This window comes from Scyliorhinus canicula, chromosome 18 (genome assembly GCF_902713615.1).
Source record: "Scyliorhinus canicula chromosome 18, sScyCan1.1, whole genome shotgun sequence".
Taxonomy (NCBI): Eukaryota; Metazoa; Chordata; class Chondrichthyes; order Carcharhiniformes; family Scyliorhinidae; genus Scyliorhinus; species Scyliorhinus canicula.
Window position 1 is genome coordinate 11,912,865 of NC_052163.1, and position 22,762 is coordinate 11,935,626.

The 22,762-nt window shown below is 51.4% G+C and overlaps 1 protein-coding gene across 2 annotated transcripts in view; it reads left to right on the top strand.

The window, feature by feature from the left end:
* The window catches only part of sgsh (N-sulfoglucosamine sulfohydrolase (sulfamidase)), a 33,389-nt gene that overhangs the window by 5,348 nt on the left and 5,279 nt on the right, over positions 1 to 22,762 (top strand). For both annotated transcript variants that reach the window (XM_038777018.1, XM_038777019.1), the window contains 2 exons: positions 2,985 to 3,141; positions 21,845 to 21,926. In XM_038777018.1, coding sequence (XP_038632946.1) covers positions 2,985 to 3,141; positions 21,845 to 21,926 — 239 coding nt within the window. The remainder of the gene's footprint in view (positions 1 to 2,984; positions 3,142 to 21,844; positions 21,927 to 22,762) is intronic.

The following is a 22,762-nucleotide window of genomic DNA, read 5'->3' on the forward strand; positions in this document are numbered from 1 at the left end:
GGTATAACCTCCGAGCACCGGAGACAGGTGTAACCTCCCAGCACCGGAGACAGGTATAACCCGGGCAGCTCCCAACACCGGGGACAGGTATAACCTCCCAACACCGGGGACAGGTATAACCTCCCAACACCGGAGACAGGTATAACCTCCCAACACCGGAGACAGGTATAACCTCCCAATACCGGAGACAGGTATAACCTCCCAACACCGGGGACAGGTATAACCTCCCAACACCGGAGACAGGTATAACCCCAACACCGGAGACAGGTATAACCCCAACACCGGAGACAGGTATAACCCCAACACCGGAGACAGGTATAACCTCCCAGCACCGGAGACACGTATAACCTCCCAGCACCGGAGACAGGTATAACCTCCCAACACCGGAGACAGGTATAACCTCCCAACACCAGAGACAGGTATAACCTCCCAATACCGGAGACAGGTATAACCTCCCAACACCGGAGACAGGTATAACCTCCCAACACCGGAGACAGGTATAACCCGTGCAGCTCCCAACACCGGAGACAGGTATAACCTCCCAACACCGGAGACAGGTGTAACCTCCCAGCACCGGAGACAGGTATAACCTCCCAGCACCGGAGACAGGTATAACCTCCCAACACCGGGGACAGGTATAACCTCCCAACACCGGAGACAGGTGTAACCTCCCAGCACCGGAGACAGGTATAACCCGGGCAGCTCCCAACACCGGGGACAGGTATAACCTCCCAACACCGGGGACAGGTATAACCTCCCAACACCGGAGACAGGTGTAACCTCCCAGCACCGGAGACAGGTATAACCTCCCAGCACCGGAGACAGGTATAACCTCCCAACACCGGGGACAGGTATAACCTCCCAACACCGGAGACAGGTATAACCCGGGCAGCTCCCAACACCGGAGACAGGTATAACCTCCCAACACCGGAGACAGGTATAACCTCCCAACACCGGAGACAGGTATAACCTCCCAACACCGGCAACAGGTATAACCTCCCAACACCGGAGACAGGTATAACCTCCCAACACCGGAGACAGGTATAACCTCCCAACACCGGGGACAGGTATAACCTCCCAACACCGGGGACAGGTATAACCCCAACACCGGAGACAGGTATAACCCCAACACCGGAGACAGGTATAACCTCCCAGCACCGGAGACGGGTATAATCCCAACACCGGAGACAGGTATAACCTCCCAGCACCGGAGACAGGTATAACCCCAACACCAGAGACAGGTATAACCTCCCAGCACCAGAGACAGGTATAACCTCCCAACACCGGAGACAGGTATAACCTCCCAACACCGGAGACAGGTATAACCTCCCAACACCGGGGACAGGTATAACCTCCCAGCACCGGAGACAGGTATTACCTCCCAACACCGGAGACAGGTATAACCTCCCAACACCGGAGACGGGTATAACCCCAGCACCGGAGACAGGTATAACCTCCCAACACCGGAGACAGGTATAACCTCCCAACACCGGAGACAGGTATAACCTCCCAACACCGGGGACAGGTATAACCTCCCAGCACCGGAGACAGGTATAACCTCCCAGCACCGGAGACAGGTATAACCCGGGCAGCTCCCAACGCCTCCAGTTTCATTGATCCAAATCTCACAGCAGCCTCGGGGGAGGACGGGGCAGTGTGTCCGAATCCTGGGTTTGGGGGGATGTAGAGATCTACCTTGCGAACACTAAAACTCAGTTGAAATTTGAGTTAACACATCGGTGCAAACAAGAATTGTTTATTGCCTCTGTTTGATCACAATTGAGAATCACTTAAATCTTATACTCTAACAGGTCTGGCTGGCAAAAGGACCCAAAGAGAAGTAATTTGTAGACAATTTAACTTTCAAATGATACAGAAATGATTTTTTTCCTTACGGCAAACAGTTTGCATTTACTTCAAGAGTTAGAGTGGAAAAGTGAAAATGTAGAGATAGAGAATAGTTTCAATCAAAGTATGGAATGATCCAGGATAAAGATGGCTGTACGGACTATCAGAGTTATACTAAATAATGTCAGTCTTTAGCCATCTAGCTACACCCCTATGTAATCCTATTTGGTTTGGGTTAAAACCAAATGAGTTTGATTTGATGGTTAGCTGTCAGTCTTTAATGTGCAACATTAACTTGAAATGTTTCATAAATGAATTCTTGTACGTGTTATGGAATGCGATTTTCTGCTGTTATCGCGACTGGCTTGAACTGACATCTTGCTGACTTAGCTGTTATCAACATTGAGAACATTTGGGGGCCTCACGGTAGCATGGTGGTTAGCATCAATGCTTCACAGCTCCAGGGTCCCAGGTTCGATTCCCGGCTGGGTCACTGTCTGTGTGGAGTCTGCACGTCCTCCCTGTGTGTGCGTGGGTTTCCTCCGGGTGCTCCGGTTTCCTCCCACAGTCCAAAGATGTGCGGGTTAGGTGGATTGGCCATGCTAAATTGCCCGTAGTGTAAGGTTAATGGGGGATTGTTGGGTTACGGGTATACGGGTTACGTGGGTTTAAGTAGGGTGATCATTGCTCGGCACAACATCGAGGGCCGAAGGGCCTGTTCTGTGCTGTACTGTTCTATAAATTCTATAAAACAATGGTGCCTTGATATTACCATGTTGTTGCTATGCTGTTGCCATAGAGCCTGCCCTGTCCTTGGACACTGTCTTGTCAAAGTGTTTGTTTTAATCTATCAGGTTCTTCTGTGTTTCTGTTGAATTGTGTGTTTTCTACATCATTTAAATTTGTGAATTTAAATTTGTGCGGTGTCATGCTGTTTTGTAAGCAGTATGTTTTGAGATGACCTGAGGTTGAGTGAATGTAAAATGGGTATTTAGTAAGACGGGGGTTAATGTTTAGCTAACTTTTACCTGTTAGGTGTGTTAGAAAACAGTTGGTGTCTACAGGGGGGTGGGCTCTGGGCGATTCTCCCAGTGTCTCAGGCACCCCGTTTATCTCTCTCTGCTTTTTATTTCTAGGCCATTCTTCCTATACGTTGCCTTCCATGACCCGCACCGGTGCGGACATTCCCACCCCCAGTACGGGAACTTCTGTGAGAAGTTTGGGAATGGGGAGAGTGGAATGGGCTGGATTCCAGACTGGCAGCCACAGCATTACACATCGGAGCAGGTCAAGGTAAGAATAGGGACAAACCGTCACACACAGTCACACTGAGAGTGACACAGTCACACACAGTCACACTGAGGGTGACACAGTCACACTGAGAGTGACACAGTCACATACAGTCACACTGAGGGTGACACAGTCACATACAGTCACACTGAGGGTGACACAGTCACACACAGTCACACTGAGAGTGACACAGTCACACACAGTCACACTGAGGGTGACACAGTCACACACAGTCACACTGAGGGTGACACAGTCACACACAGTCACACTGAGAGTGACACAGTCACACACAGTCACACTGAGGGTGACACAGTCACACTGAGAGTGACACAGTCACATACAGTCACACTGAGAGTGACACAGTCACATACAGTCACACTGAGGGTGACACAGTCACACTGAGAGTGACACAGTCACATACAGTCACACTGAGAGTGACACAGTCACATACGGTTACATACAGTCACACTGAGGGTGACACAGTCACACACAGTCACACTGAGAGTGACACAGTCACACACAGTCACACTGAGGGTGACACAGTCACACTGAGAGTGACACAGTCACATACAGTCACACTGAGAGTGACACAGTCACATACAGTCACACTGAGGGTGACACAGTCACACTGAGAGTGACACAGTCACATACAGTCACACTGAGAGTGACACAGTCACATACGGTTACATACAGTCACACTGAGGGTGACACAGTCACACACAGTCACACTGAGAGTGACACAGTCACACACAGTCACACTGAGGGTGACACAGTCACACTGAGAGTGACACAGTCACATACAGTCACACTGAGAGTGACACAGTCACATACAGTCACACTGAGGGTGACACAGTCACACACAGTCACACTGAGAGTGACACAGTCACATACAGTCACACTGAGGGTGACACAGTCACATACGGTTACATACAGTCACACTGAGGGTGACACAGTCACACACAGTCACACTGAGGGTGACACAGTCACATAGAGTCACACTGAGGGTGACACAGTCACACTGAGAGTGACATAGTCACACACAGTCACACTGAGAGTGACACAGTCACACTGAGAGTGACACAGTCACATACAGTCACACTGGGAGTGACACAGTCACGCTGAGAGAGATATAGTCACACACAGTCACACTGGGAGAGACACAGTTACACTGAGGGTGACACAGTCACACACAGTCACACTGAGGGGGACAGTCACATACAGTCACATACAGTCACACACAGTCACACACAGTCACACTGAGAGAGACACAGTCACACTGAGAGAGACACAGTCACACTGAGAGAGACACAATCACACTGAGAGAGACACAGTCACACTGAGAGAGAGACAGTCACACTGAGAGAGACACAGTCACACACAATCACACAGAGAGACAGTCACACACAGTCAGACTGAGGGTGACACAGTCACATACAGTCACACACAGTCACACTGGGAGTGACACAGTCACACACAGTCACACTGAGAGAGACACAGTCACACACAGTCACACAGAGGGTGACACAGTCACACACAGTCACACAGTCACACTGAGGGTGACAGTCACACACAGTCACACTGAGGGTGACACAGTCACACACAGTCACATACAGTCACACTGGGAGCGACACAGTCACACTGAGAGAGACACAGTCACACTGAGAGAGACACACTCACACTGAGAGAGACACAGTCACACTGAGAGAGACACAGTCACACCGAGAGAGACACAGTCACACTGAGAGAGACACAGTCACACTGAGAGAGACACAGTCACACTGAGAGAGACACAGTCACACTGAGAGAGACACAGTCACACTGAGAGAGACACAGTCACACTGAGAGAGACACAGTCACACTGAGAGAGACACAGTCACACTGAGAGAGACACAGTCACACCGAGAGAGACACAGTCACACCGAGAGAGACACACTGAGAGAGACACAGTCACACTGAGAGAGACACACTGAGAGAGACACAGTCACACTGAGAGAGACACAGTCACACCGAGAGAGACACAGTCACACCGAGAGAGACACAGTCACACTGAGAGAGACACAGTCACACTGAGAGAGACACAGTCACACCGAGAGAGACACAGTCACACTGAGAGAGACACAGTCACACTGAGAGAGACACAGTCACACTGAGAGAGACACAGTCACACTGAGAGAGACACAGTCACACTGAGAGAGACACAGTCACACTGAGAGAGACACAGTCACACTGAGAGAGACACAGTCACACTGAGAGAGACACAGTCACACCGAGAGAGACACAGTCACACCGAGAGAGACACAGTCACACCGAGAGAGACACAGTCACACTGAGAGAGACACAGTCACACTGAGAGAGACACAGTCACACCGAGAGAGACACAGTCACACTGAGAGAGACACAGTCACACTGAGAGAGACACAGTCACACTGAGAGAGACACAGTCACACTGAGAGAGACACAGTCACACTGAGAGAGACACAGTCACACTGAGAGAGACACAGTCACACTGAGAGAGACACAGTCACACTGAGAGACACAGTCGCACTGAGAGAGACACAGTCACACTGAGAGAGACACAGTCACACTGAGAGAGACACAGTCGCACTGAGAGAGACACAGTCGCACTGAGAGAGACACAGTCGCACTGAGAGAGACACAGTCGCACTGAGAGAGACACAGTCACACTGAGAGAGACACAGTCACACCGAGAGAGACACAGTCACACCGAGAGAGACACAGTCACACTGAGAGAGACACAGTCACACTGAGAGAGACACACTGAGAGAGACACAGTCACACTGAGAGAGACACAGTCACACTGAGAGAGACACAGTCACACTGAGAGAGACACAGTCACACTGAGAGAGACACAGTCACACTGAGAGAGACACAGTCACACTGAGAGAGACACAGTCGCACTGAGAGAGAGACAGTCACACTGAGAGAGACACAGTCACACTGAGAGAGACACAGTCGCACTGAGAGAGACACAGTCACACTGAGAGAGACACAGTCACACCGAGAGAGACACAGTCACACTGAGAGAGACACAGTCACACTGAGAGAGACACAGTCACACTGAGAGAGACACAGTCACACCGAGAGAGACACAGTCACACTGAGAGAGACACAGTCACACTGAGAGAGACACAGTCACACTGAGAGAGACACAGTCACACTGAGAGAGACACAGTCACACGGAGAGAGACACAGTCACACCGAGAGAGACACAGTCACACTGAGAGAGACACACTGAGAGAGACACAGTCGCACTGAGAGAGACACAGTCACACTGAGAGAGACACAGTCACACTGAGAGAGACACAGTCACACTGAGAGAGACACAGTCACACTGAGAGAGACACAGTCACACTGAGAGAGACACAGTCACACTGAGAGAGACACAGTCACACTGAGAGAGACACAGTCACACTGAGAGAGACACAGTCACACTGAGAGAGACACAGTCACACTGAGAGAGACACAGTCACACTGAGAGAGACACAGTCACACTGAGAGAGACACACTGAGAGAGACACAGTCACACTGAGAGAGACACACTGAGAGAGACACAGTCACACTGAGAGAGACACAGTCACACTGAGAGTGACACAGTCACACTGAGAGAGACACAGTCACACTGAGAGAGACACAGTCACACCGAGAGAGACACAGTCACACCGAGAGAGACACAGTCACACCGAGAGAGACACAGTCACACCGAGAGAGACACAGTCACACTGAGAGAGACACAGTCACACTGAGAGAGACACAGTCACACCGAGAGAGACACAGTCACACCGAGAGAGACACAGTCACACCGAGAGAGACACAGTCACACTGAGAGAGACACAGTCACACCGAGAGAGACACAGTCACACTGAGAGAGACACAGTCACACTGAGAGAGACACAGTCACACCGAGAGAGACACAGTCACACTGAGAGAGACACAGTCACACTGAGAGAGACACAGTCACACTGAGAGAGACACAGTCACACCGAGAGAGACACAGTCACACTGAGAGAGACACAGTCACACTGAGAGAGACACAGTCACACTGAGAGAGACACAGTCACACTGAGAGAGACACAGTCACACTGAGAGAGACACAGTCACACTGAGAGAGACACAGTCACACCGAGAGAGACACAGTCACACTGAGAGAGACACAGTCACACCGAGAGAGACACAGTCACACCGAGAGAGACACAGTCACACCGAGAGAGACACAGTCACACTGAGAGAGACACAGTCACACTGAGAGAGACACAGTCACACCGAGAGAGACACAGTCACACTGAGAGAGACACAGTCACACCGAGAGAGACACAGTCACACCGAGAGAGACACAGTCACACTGAGAGAGACACAGTCACACTGAGAGAGACACAGTCACACTGAGAGAGACACAGTCACACCGAGAGAGACACAGTCACACCGAGAGAGACACAGTCACACCGAGAGAGACACAGTCACACTGAGAGAGACACAGTCACACTGAGAGAGACACACTGAGAGAGACACAGTCACACCGAGAGAGACACAGTCACACCGAGAGAGACACAGTCACACCGAGAGAGACACAGTCACACCGAGAGAGACACAGTCACACTGAGAGAGACACAGTCACACTGAGAGAGACACAGTCACACTGAGAGAGACACAGTCACACTGAGAGAGACACAGTCACACTGAGAGAGACACAGTCACACCGAGAGAGACACAGTCACACCGAGAGAGACACAGTCACACTGAGAGAGGCACACTCACACTGAGAGAGACACAGTCACACTGAGAGAGACACAGTCACACTGAGAGAGACACAGTCACACTGAGAGAGACACAGTCACACTGAGAGAGACACAGTCACACCGAGAGAGACACAGTCACACTGAGAGAGACACAGTCACACTGAGAGAGACACAGTCACACTGAGAGACACAGTCACACTGAGAGAGACACAGTCACACTGAGAGAGACACACTGAGAGAGACACAGTCACACTGAGAGAGACACAGTCACACTGAGAGAGACACAGTCACACTGAGAGAGACACAGTCACACCGAGAGAGACACAGTCACACCGAGAGAGACACAGTCACACCGAGAGAGTCACAGTCACACCGAGAGAGACACAGTCACACTGAGAGAGACACAGTCACACCGAGAGAGACACAGTCACACCGAGAGAGACACAGTCGCACTGAGAGAGACACAGTCACACTGAGAGAGACACAGTCACACTGAGAGAGACACAGTCACACCGAGAGAGACACAGTCACACCGAGAGAGACACAGTCACACTGAGAGAGACACAGTCACACTGAGAGAGACACAGTCTCACTGAGAGAGACACAGTCACACTGAGAGAGACACAGTCACACTGAGAGAGACACAGTGAGCGAGACACAGTCACACTGAGAGAGACACAGTCACACTGAGAGAGACACAGTCACACTGAGAGAGACACAGTCACACTGAGAGAGACACAGTCACACCGAGAGAGACACAGTCACACCGAGAGAGACACAGTCACACCGAGAGAGACACACTCACACAGAGAGAGACACAGTCACACTGAGAGTGACACAGTCACACTGAGAGAGACACAGTCACACTGAGAGAGACACAGTCACACTGAGAGAGACACAGTCACACCGAGAGAGACACAGTCACACTGAGAGAGACACAGTCACACTGAGAGAGACACAGTCACACTGAGAGAGACACAGTCACACTGAGAGAGACACAGTCACACTGAGAGAGACACAGTCACACCGAGAGAGACACAGTCACACCGAGAGAGACACAGTCACACCGAGAGAGACACAGTCACACTGAGAGAGACACAGTCACACTGAGAGAGACACAGTCACACTGAGAGAGACACAGTCACACTGAGAGAGACACAGTCACACCGAGAGAGACACAGTCACACCGAGAGAGACACAGTCACACCGAGAGAGACACAGTCACACCGAGAGAGACACAGTCACACCGAGAGAGACACAGTCACACCGAGAGAGACACAGTCACACCGAGAGAGACACAGTCACACTGAGAGAGACACAGTCACACTGAGAGAGACACAGTCTCACTGAGAGAGACACAGTCACACTGAGAGAGACACAGTCACACTGAGAGAGACACAGTCACACTGAGAGAGACACACTGAGAGAGACACAGTCACACTGAGAGAGACACAGTCACACTGAGAGACACAGTCACACTGAGAGAGACACACTGAGAGAGACACAGTCACACTGAGAGAGACACACTGAGAGAGACACAGTCACACTGAGAGAGACACAGTCACACTGAGAGAGACACAGTCACACTGAGAGAGACACAGTCACACCGAGAGAGACACAGTCACACCGAGAGAGACACAGTCACACTGAGAGAGACACAGTCACACCGAGAGAGACACAGTCACACTGAGAGAGACACAGTCACACTGAGAGAGACACAGTCACACTGAGAGAGACACAGTCACACCGAGAGAGACACAGTCACACTGAGAGAGACACAGTCACACTGAGAGAGACACAGTCGCACTGAGAGAGACACAGTCACACCGAGAGAGACACAGTCACACTGAGAGAGACACAGTCACACTGAGAGAGACACACTGAGAGAGACACAGTCACACTGAGAGAGACACAGTCACACCGAGAGAGACACAGTCACACCGAGAGAGACACAGTCACACCGAGAGAGTCACAGTCACACCGAGAGAGACACAGTCACACCGAGAGAGACACAGTCACACCGAGAGAGACACAGTCACACCGAGAGAGACACAGTCGCACTGAGAGAGACACAGTCACACTGAGAGAGACACAGTCACACTGAGAGAGACACAGTCACACCGAGAGAGACACAGTCACACCGAGAGAGACACAGTCACACCGAGAGAGACACAGTCGCACTGAGAGAGACACAGTCTCACTGAGAGAGACACAGTCACACTGAGAGAGACACAGTCACACTGAGAGAGACACAGTGAGCGAGACACAGTCACACTGAGAGAGACACAGTCACACTGAGAGAGACACAGTCGCACTGAGAGAGACACAGTCGCACTGAGAGAGACACAGTCACACTGAGAGAGACACACTGAGAGAGACACAGTCACACTGAGAGAGACACAGTCACACTGAGAGAGACACAGTCACACTGAGAGAGACACACTGAGAGAGACACAGTCACACTGAGAGAGACACAGTCACACTGAGAGAGACACAGTCACAGCGAGAGAGACACACTGAGAGAGACACAGTCACACTGAGAGAGACACAGTCACACCGAGAGAGACACAGTCACACTGAGAGAGACACAGTCACACTGAGAGAGACACACTGAGAGAGACACAGTCACACTGAGAGAGACACAGTCACACTGAGAGAGACACAGTCACACTGAGAGAGACACAGTCACACTGAGAGAGACACAGTCACACTGAGAGAGACACACTGAGAGAGACACAGTCACACTGAGAGAGACACAGTCACACTGAGAGAGACACAGTCACACTGAGAGAGACACAGTCACACCGAGAGAGACACAGTCACACCGAGAGAGACACAGTCACACTGAGAGAGACACAGTCACACTGAGAGAGACACAGTCACACCGAGAGAGACACAGTCACACTGAGAGAGACACAGTCACACCGAGAGAGACACAGTCACACCGAGAGAGACACAGTCACACCGAGAGAGACACAGTCACACCGAGAGAGACACAGTCACACCGAGAGAGACACAGTCACACCGAGAGAGACACAGTCACACTGAGAGACACAGTCACACTGAGAGAGACACAGTCACACTGAGAGAGACACAGTCACACTGAGAGAGACACACTGAGAGAGACACAGTCACACTGAGAGAGACACAGTCACACTGAGAGAGACACAGTCACACCGAGAGAGACACACTGAGAGAGACACAGTCACACTGAGAGAGACACAGTCACACTGAGAGAGACACACTGAGAGAGACACAGTCACACTGAGAGAGACACAGTCACACTGAGAGAGACACAGTCACACTGAGAGAGACACAGTCACACCGAGAGAGACACAGTCACACTGAGAGAGACACAGTCACACTGAGATAGAAACAGTCACACCGAGAGAGACACACTCACACCGAGAGAGACACAGTCACACCGAGAGAGACACAGTCACACTGAGAGAGACACAGTCACACTGAGAGAGAAACAGTCACACCGAGAGAGACACAGTCACACTGAGAGAGACACAGTCACACCGAGAGAGACACAGTCACACCGAGAGAGACACAGTCACACCGAGAGAGACACAGTCACACTGAGAGAGACACAGTCACACCGAGAGAGACACAGTCACACCGAGAGAGACACAGTCACACCGAGAGAGACACAGTCACACCGAGAGAGACACAGTCACACTGAGAGAGACACAGTCACACTGAGAGAGACACAGTCACACCGAGAGAGACACAGTCACACTGAGAGAGACACAGTCACACTGAGAGAGACACAGTCACACTGAGAGAGACACAGTCACACTGAGAGAGACACAGTCACACTGAGAGAGACACAGTCACACCGAGAGAGACGCAGTCACACCGAGAGAGACGCAGTCACACTGAGAGAGACACAGTCACACTGAGAGAGACACAGTCACACTGAGAGAGACACATTCACACTGAGAGAGACACAGTCGCACTGAGAGAGACACAGTCACACCGAGAGAGACACAGTCACACTGAGAGAGACACAGTCACACTGAGAGAGACACAGTCACACTGAGAGAGACACATTCACACTGAGAGAGACACAGTCACACCGAGAGAGACACAGTCACACTGAGAGAGACACAGTCACACTGAGAGAGACACAGTCACACTGAGAGAGACACAGTCACACCGAGAGAGACACAGTCACACCGAGAGAGACACAGTCACACCGAGAGAGACACAGTCACACCGAGAGAGACACAGTCACACCGAGAGAGACACAGTCACACCGAGAGAGACACAGTCACACCGAGAGAGACACAGTCACACCGAGAGAGACACAGTCACACCGAGAGAGACACAGTCACACCGAGAGAGACACAGTCACACCGAGAGAGACACAGTCACACCGAGAGAGACACAGTCACACTGAGAGAGACACACTGAGAGAGACACAGTCACACTGAGAGAGACACAGTCACACTGAGAGAGACACAGTCACACTGAGAGAGACACAGTCACACTGAGAGAGACACAGTCACACTGAGAGAGACACAGTCACACTGTGAGAGACACAGTCACACTGAGAGAGACACAGTCACACTGAGAGAGACACAGTCACACTGAGAGAGACACAGTCACACTGAGATAGACACAGTCACACTGAGAGAGACACAGTCACACCGAGAGAGACACAGTCACACTGAGAGAGACACAGTCACACTGAGAGAGACACAGTCACACCGAGAGAGACACAGTCACACTGAGAGAGACACAGTCACACTGAGAGAGACACAGTCACACCGAGAGAGACACAGTCACACTGAGAGAGACACAGTCACACTGAGAGAGACACACTGAGAGAGACACAGTCACACTGAGAGAGACACAGTCACACTGAGAGAGACACAGTCACACTGAGAGAGACACAGTCACACCGAGAGAGACACAGTCACACTGAGAGAGACACAGTCACACTGAGAGAGACACAGTCACACTGAGAGAGACACAGTCAGACTGAGAGAGACACACTGAGAGAGACACAGTCACACTGAGAGAGACACAGTCACACTGAGAGAGACACAGTCACACTGAGAGAGACACAGTCACACTGAGAGAGACACAGTCACACTGAGAGAGACACAGTCACACCGAGAGAGACACAGTCACACTGAGAGAGACACAGTCACACTGAGAGAGACACAGTCACACCGAGAGAGACACACTGAGAGAGACACAGTGAGAGAGACACAGTCACACTGAGAGAGACACAGTCACACCGAGAGAGACACAGTCACACCGAGAGAGACACAGTCACACCGAGAGAGACACAGTCACACCGAGAGAGACACAGTCACACCGAGAGAGACACAGTCACACCGAGAGAGACACAGTCACACCGAGAGAGACACAGTCACACCGAGAGAGACACAGTCACACCGAGAGAGACACAGTCACACTGAGAGAGACACAGTCACACTGAGAGAGACACAGTCACACTGAGAGAGACACAGTCACACCGAGAGAGACACAGTCACACCGAGAGAGACACAGTCACACCGAGAGAGACACAGTCACACCGAGAGAGACACAGTCACACCGAGAGAGACACAGTCACACCGAGAGAGACACAGTCACACCGAGAGAGACACAGTCACACCGAGAGAGACACAGTCACACTGAGAGAGACACACACTGAGAGAGACACAGTCACACTGAGAGAGAGACACAGTCACACTGAGAGAGACACAGTCACACTGAGAGAGACACAGTCACACTGAGAGAGACACAGTCACACTGAGGGAGACACAGTCACACTGAGAGAGACACAGTCACACTGAGAGAGACACAGTCACACTGAGAGAGACACAGTCACACTGAGAGAGACACAGTCACACTGAGAGAGACACACTGAGAGAGACACAGTCACACTGAGAGAGACACAGTCACACTGAGAGAGACACAGTCACACTGAGAGAGACACACTGAGAGAGACACAGTCACACTGAGAGAGACACAGTCACACTGAGAGAGACACAGTCACACTGAGAGAGACACACTGAGAGAGACACAGTCACACTGAGAGAGACACAGTCACACTGAGGGAGACACAGTCACACTGAGAGAGACACAGTCACACTGAGAGAGACACAGTCACACTGAGAGAGACACAGTCACACTGAGAGAGACACAGTCACACCGAGAGAGACACAGTCACACTGAGAGAGACACAGTCAGACTGAGAGAGACACACTGAGAGAGACACAGTCACACCGAGAGAGACACAGTCACACCGAGAGAGACACAGTCACACTGAGAGAGACACAGTCACACTGAGAGAGACACAGTCACACTGAGAGAGACACACTGAGAGAGACACAGTCACACTGAGAGAGACACAGTCACACTGAGAGAGACACAGTCACACTGAGAGAGACACAGTCACACCGAGAGAGACACAGTCACACTGAGAGAGACACAGTCACACCGAGAGAGACACAGTCACACTGAGAGAGACACAGTCACACTGAGAGAGACGCACTCACACTGAGAGAGACACACTGAGAGAGACACAGTCACACTGAGAGAGACACAGTCACACTGAGAGAGACACAGTCACACCGAGAGAGACACAGTCACACCGAGAGAGACACAGTCACACTGAGAGAGACACAGTCACACTGAGAGAGACACAGTCACACTGAGAGAGACACAGTCACACCGAGAGAGACACAGTCACACCGAGAGAGACACAGTCACACTGAGAGAGACACAGTCACACTGAGAGAGACACAGTCACACTGAGAGAGACACAGTCACACTGAGAGAGACACAGTCACACTGAGAGAGACACAGTCACACCGAGAGAGACACAGTCACACCGAGAGAGACACAGTCACACTGAGAGAGACACAGTCACACTGAGAGAGACACAGTCACACTGAGAGAGACACAGTCACACAGAGAGACACAGTCACGCTGAGAGAGACACAGTCACACCGAGAGAGACACACTGAGAGAGACACAGTCACACTGAGAGAGACACAGTCACACCGAGAGAGACACAGTCACACTGAGAGAGACACAGTCACACTGAGAGAGACACAGTCACACCGAGAGAGACACACTGAGAGAGACACAGTCAGACTGAGAGAGACACAGTCACACCGAGAGAGACACAGTCACACTGAGAGAGAGACAGTCACACTGAGAGAGACACACACTGAGAGAGACACAGTCACACTGAGAGAGACACAGTCACACTGAGAGAGACACAGTCACACCGAGAGAGACACAGTCACACTGAGAGAGACACAGTCACACTGAGAGAGACACAGTCACACCGAGAGAGACACAGTCACACTGAGAGAGACACAGTCACACTGAGAGAGACACAGTCAGACTGAGAGAGACACAGTCACACCGAGAGAGACACAGTCACACCGAGAGAGACACAGTCACACTGAGAGAGACACAGTCACACTGAGAGAGACACACACTGAGAGAGACACAGTCACACTGAGAGAGACACACACTGAGAGAGACACAGTCACACTGAGAGAGACACAGTCACACTGAGAGAGACACAGTCACACTGAGAGAGACACAGTCACACTGAGAGAGACACAGTCACACTGAGAGAGACACAGTCACACTGAGAGAGACACAGTCACACTGAGAGAGACACAGTCACACTGAGAGAGACACAGTCAGACTGAGAGAGACACAGTCACACCGAGAGAGACACAGTCACACTGAGAGAGACACAGTCACACCGAGAGAGACACAGTCACACTGAGAGAGACACAGTCACACTGAGAGAGACACAGTCACACTGAGAGAGACACACTGAGAGAGACACACTGAGAGAGACACAGTCACACCGAGAGAGACACAGTCACACTGAGAGAGACACAGTCAGACTGAGAGAGACACACTGAGAGAGACACAGTCACACTGAGAGAGACACAGTCACACTGAGAGAGACACAGTCACACCGAGAGAGACACAGTCACACCGAGAGAGACACAGTCACACTGAGAGAGACACAGTCACACTGAGAGAGACACAGTCACACTGAGAGAGACGCACTCACACTGAGAGAGACACACTGAGAGAGACACAGTCACACTGAGAGAGACACAGTCACACTGAGAGAGACACAGTCACACTGAGAGAGACACAGTCACACTGAGAGAGACACAGTCACACTGAGAGAGACACAGTCACACTGAGAGAGACACAGTCACACTGAGAGAGACGCACTCACACTGAGAGAGACACAGTCACACTGAGAGAGACACAGTCACACCGAGAGAGACACAGTCACACCGAGAGAGACACAGTCACACCGAGAGAGACACAGTCACACTGAGAGAGACACAGTCACACTGAGAGAGACACAGTCACACTGAGAGAGACACAGTCACACTGAGAGAGACACAGTCACACTGAGAGAGACACAGTCACACCGAGAGAGACACAGTCACACCGAGAGAGACACAGTCACACTGAGAGAGACACAGTCACACTGAGAGAGACACAGTCACACCGAGAGAGACACAGTCACACCGAGAGAGACACAGTCACACTGAGAGAGACACAGTCACACTGAGAGAGACACAGTCACACTGAGAGAGACACAGTCACACCGAGAGAGACACAGTCACACTGAGAGAGACACAGTCACACTGAGAGAGACACAGTCACACTGAGAGAGACACAGTCACACTGAGAGAGACACAGTCACACTGAGAGAGACACAGTCACACCGAGAGAGACACAGTCACACCGAGAGAGACACAGTCACACTGAGAGAGACACAGTCACACTGAGAGAGACACAGTCACACCGAGAGAGACACAGTCACACAGAGAGACACAGTCACGCTGAGAGAGACACAGTCACACCGAGAGAGACACACTGAGAGAGACACAGTCACACTGAGAGAGACACAGTCACACCGAGAGAGACACAGTCACACTGAGAGAGACACAGTCACACTGAGAGAGACACAGTCACACCGAGAGAGACACACTGAGAGAGACACAGTCACACTGAGAGAGACACACTGAGAGAGACACAGTCAGACTGAGAGAGACACAGTCACACCGAGAGAGACACAGTCACACTGAGAGAGAGACAGTCACACTGAGAGAGACACACACTGAGAGAGACACAGTCACACTGAGAGAGACACAGTCACACTGAGAGAGACACAGTCACACCGAGAGAGACACAGTCACACTGAGAGAGACACAGTCACACTGAGAGAGACACAGTCAGACTGAGAGAGACACAGTCACACCGAGAGAGACACAGTCACACCGAGAGAGACACAGTCACACTGAGAGAGACACAGTCACACTGAGAGAGACACACACTGAGAGAGACACAGTCACACTGAGAGAGACACACACTGAGAGAGACACAGTCACACTGAGAGAGACACAGTCACACTGAGAGAGACACAGTCACACTGAGAGAGACACAGTCACACTGAGAGAGACACAGTCACACTGAGAGAGACACAGTCACACTGAGAGAGACACAGTCACACTGAGAGAGACACAGTCAGACTGAGAGAGACACAGTCACACCGAGAGAGACACAGTCACACTGAGAGAGACACAGTCACACCGAGAGAGACACAGTCACACTGAGAGAGACACAGTCACACTGAGAGAGACACAGTCACACTGAGAGAGACACAGTCACACTGAGAGAGACACAGTCACACTGAGAGAGACACAGTCACGCTGAGAGAGACACAGTCACACTGAGAGAGACACAGTCACACTGAGAGAGACACAGTCACACTGAGAGAGACACAGTCACACCGAGAGAGACACAGTCACACCGAGAGAGACACAGTCACACCGAGAGAGACACAGTCACACCGAGAGAGACACAGTCACACCGAGAGAGACACAGTCACACTGAGAGAGACACACTGAGAGAGACACAGTCACACTGAGAGAGACACACTGAGAGAGACACAGTCACACTGAGAGAGACACAGTCACACTGAGAGAGACACAGTCACACTGAGAGAGACACAGTCAGACTGAGAGAGACACAGTCACACTGAGAGAGACACAGTCACACTGAGAGAGACACAGTCACACTGAGAGAGACACAGTCACACTGAGAGAGACACAGTCACACCGAGAGAGACACAGTCACACTGAGAGTGACACAGTCACACTGAGAGTGACACAGTCACACTGAGAGAGTCACAGTCACACTGAGAGAGACACAGTCACACCGAGAGAGACACAGTCACACTGAGAGAGACACAGTCACACTGAGAGAGACACAGTCAGACAGAGACACACTCAGACAGACACACCCACACAGACAAACCCACACAGACACACCCACACAGACACACCCACACAGACACACCCACACAGACACACCCACACAGACAAACCCACACAGACACACACTCACACAGACACACACACACAGACACACACACAGACACACACTCACAGAGACACACTCTCACACACACACTCACACAGAGACACACACACACAGACACAGTCACACACTCACACAGTCACACACTCACACAGAGACACACCCACACAGACACACCCACACAGACACACCCACACAGACAAACCCACACAGACACACACTCACACAGACACACACACACAGAGACACACTCTCACACACACACTCACACAGAGACACACACACACAGACACAGTCACACACTCACACAGAGACACACACACACAGACACAGTGACACACTCACACAGAGACACACACACACAGACACAGTGACACACTCACACAGAGACACACACACACAGACACAGTGACACACTCACACAGAGACACACTCACACAGACACAGTCACACACTCACACAGAGACACACTCACACAGACACAGTGACACACTCACACAGAGACACACACACACAGACACAGTGACACACTCACACAGAGACACACTCACACAGACACAGTCACACACTCACACAGAGACACACTCACACAGACACAGTGACACACTCACACAGAGACACACTCACACAGACACAGTGACACACTCACACAGAGACACACTCACACAGACACAGTGACACACTCACACAGAGACACACACACACAGAGACACACACACACAGACACGCTCACACACACACTGAGAGAGACACACACACACCCACACACACACCCACACACACACCCACACAGACACACCCACACAGACACACCCACACAGACACACCCACACACACACAGACACACACCCACACAGACACACACCCACACAGACACACCCACACACACACAGACACACACCCACACAGACACACACCCACACAGACACACACACACAGACATACACACACAGACACACATTGAAAGAGGCACACTCACACACAGACACACTCACACACACTCACACAGACACACACACAGACACACACAGACACACACAGAGACACACCCACACAGACACACCCACACAGACACACCCACACAGACACACCCACACAGACACACCCACACAGACACACCCACACAGACACACCCACACAGACACACCCACACAGACACACCCACACAGACACACCCACACCCACACACCCACACCCACACACCCACACCCACACACACACACCCACACAGACACACCCACACAGACACTCCCACACAGACACACACACACCCACACAGACACACACACACCCACACAGACACACCCACACAGACACACACACACAGACACACCCACACAGACACACACACACAGACACACACACACACACACAGACACACACACACAGTCACACACAGACATACACACACACCCTCACACAGAGACACACTCACACAGAGACACACTCACACAGACACACACTCACACAGACACACATTCACACAGACACACACTCACACAGACACACACTCACACAGAGACACACTCAGACAGAGACACACACACACAGACACGCTCACACACACACTGAGAGAGACACAGACACACCCACACAGACACACCCACACAGACACGCACACACACACACAGACACTCACACGCACACACATTGAAACAGGCACACTCACACACATTGAAAGAGGCACATTCACAGACACACTCGCACACAGACACACTCACACAGACATAGTCTCGCACACAGACACACACACACACACAGACACACACAGACACACTCACACACACAGAGACACACTCACACACACAGAGACACACACACTCACACACAGACACACACAGTGGCAGTCACAGAGAGAAATAGAGACACAGTCAGACAGACAGACAGTCATTCATGCAGACTCATGCACACACAGACACGCTGACAGTCACAAAGCAGGCGCAGTCGGATGGGCCGACACAGTCACATGGACAGACATGGTTACACGGACAGACATGGTTACACGGGCAGACATGGTCACACGGACAGACACGGTCACACGGACAGACATCAGACATGGTTACATGGGCAGACACTGATGGTCACACGGACAGACACGACCAGGCGGACAGACACAGTCACACGGTCACGCTCACAGACCACGGTCACATGGACAGACACATGGACAGACACATGGACAGACATGGTCACACAAACAGACACGGTCACGGGACAGACATGGTTACACGGACCGACACACGGATGGTCACACGGACAAACACAGTCAGGCTCACAGACCACGGTCACATGGACAGACACACGGACAGACACGGTCACACGGACGGACAGACACGCGGGCAAACGCAGACATGGGGCAGACACGGTCAGACTGTCCTCAGTGCATCTATCCTGCACCGATATTCCTGTTTGACCCCAGCTCCTTGATGAGTTTATTCGGGCAGTTGGGGCTGAGGGATGAATGCTGGTGTGGCTGGAGAATCTCAGAGCCCCCAAATAAATACAAAATAAATTCACCGTGACTGGTCTTAATGCGCTGGTGAGAGGGGTTCAGGCTCACTTACTGCCCCCAAGTCACTGTTGTGTGCGTGCCTCTGTCAGTGCGCCTGTGTCCGTCTGTGCGCCTGTGTCCGTCTGTGCGCGTGCGTCCGTCTGTGCGCCTGCGTCCGTCTGTGCGCCTGCGTCCGTCTGTGCGCCTGCGTCCGTCTGTGCGCCTGCGTCCGTCTGTGCGCCTGCGTCCGTCTGTGCGCCTGCGTCAAATTCAGATGCTCATTTAAATACTTCTGAAGTGTTGCTGCGAGGGTTTCCACCTCTATCACCCTTTCACGCAGCGAGTTCCAGATTCGCAGATTCAGATCCTTAAATGCCTCTAAATCTCCTGCCCTTTAAATCTGTGCCCCCTGGGTGTTAACCTTCTATGAGGGGAAAGATTTCTTCCCAGCTACCCTATCTATGTCCCTCATAATTTTTTACACCTCAATCAGGTCCCTCCTCAGCCTTCTCTGCTCTAAGGAAAACATCCCCAGCCTAACCAGTCACTGGACAGCTGAAACGCTCCAGCCCAGGATACGTCCCGCTGAATCTCCTCGGCACCCTTTCTAGTACAATCACATCCTTCCTATAGTGTGGCGACCAGAACTGCGCACAGTCCTCTAGCTGTCACCTAATCAGCGTTTTACACAGCTCCATCCCAAACCCCCTGCTCTTATATTCTACCCTTCAGCTAATAAAGGCAGCTAACTCAAAGAGAGAGAGAGACCTCGATAGGGAGTCAAGACTCCCAGGGAGAGGGGAGATGAGATTCACTTCTGACCATACGGATGTGTTGTGAGTCACTGTTCAACGCTTATCATTTAGTCTCTTTAACAAGAGTTAGTGTGTTGCTGGGAGGGGGAGAGGCTGTTTTCTGTCTCCACCCGTGGGAAGGTTAACCCCTCTCACTGCTGTCCTCAGTATTAAAGTTGTTCGAGCAGGAACCTGGGCAAGTAGCGCCAAGGTGATGGAAATTCTATTTGTTATCCCTTTATCTGCCTCTCTCTCTCTCTCCTCAGGTTCCTCACTTTGTACCAGACACACCGGCGTCACGTGCTGACCTAGCAGCGCAGTACACCACCATCAGCCGTCTAGACCAAGGTACAGTCACAGTACACCACCATCAGCCGTCTAGACCAAGGTACGGTCGGTCACAGTATACCACCATCAGCCGTCTAGACCAAGGTACGGTTACAGTATACCACCATCAGCCGTCTAGACCAAGGTATGGTCACAGTACACCACCATTAGCCGTCTAGACCAAGGTACAGTCACAGTACACCACCATCAGCCGTCTAGACCAAGGTACGGTCGGTCACAGTATACCACCATCAGCCGTCTAGACCAAGGTACGGTTACAGTATACCACCATCAGCCGTCTAGACCAAGGTACGGTCACAGTATACCACCATCAGCCGTCTAGACCAAGGTACGGTCGGTCACAGTATACCACCATCAGCCGTCTAGACCAAGGTACAGTCACAGTATACCACCATCAGCCGTCTAGACCAAGGTACGGGTACAGTACACCACCATCAGCCGTCTAGACCAAGGTACGGTCACAGTATACCACCATCAGCCGTCTAGACCAAGGTACAGTCACAGTATACCACCATCAGCCGTCTAGACCAAGGTACGGTCGGTCACAGTACACCACTATCAGCCGTCTAGACCAAGGTGCGGTCACAATGGGCCAAGTTGTCTCAATGTTTCCATAATTCAGTGATCGGCTGTGTAGACCGAGTTCAGCGCAGTGAAGGCGCAGTCACGCGGGATGCTGGTAACCCAGCAGAACAGAGCAGCTATGGAAAATGAAAGAACCTGCACTTATATATAGCCTTCCTTGATCTCGAATTGTCACCAAACCTTTTGAAGTGCTGTCACTGTTTTAATGTAGGAAACACAGCAACTAATGTGTGTATAGCAAGATCCCACAC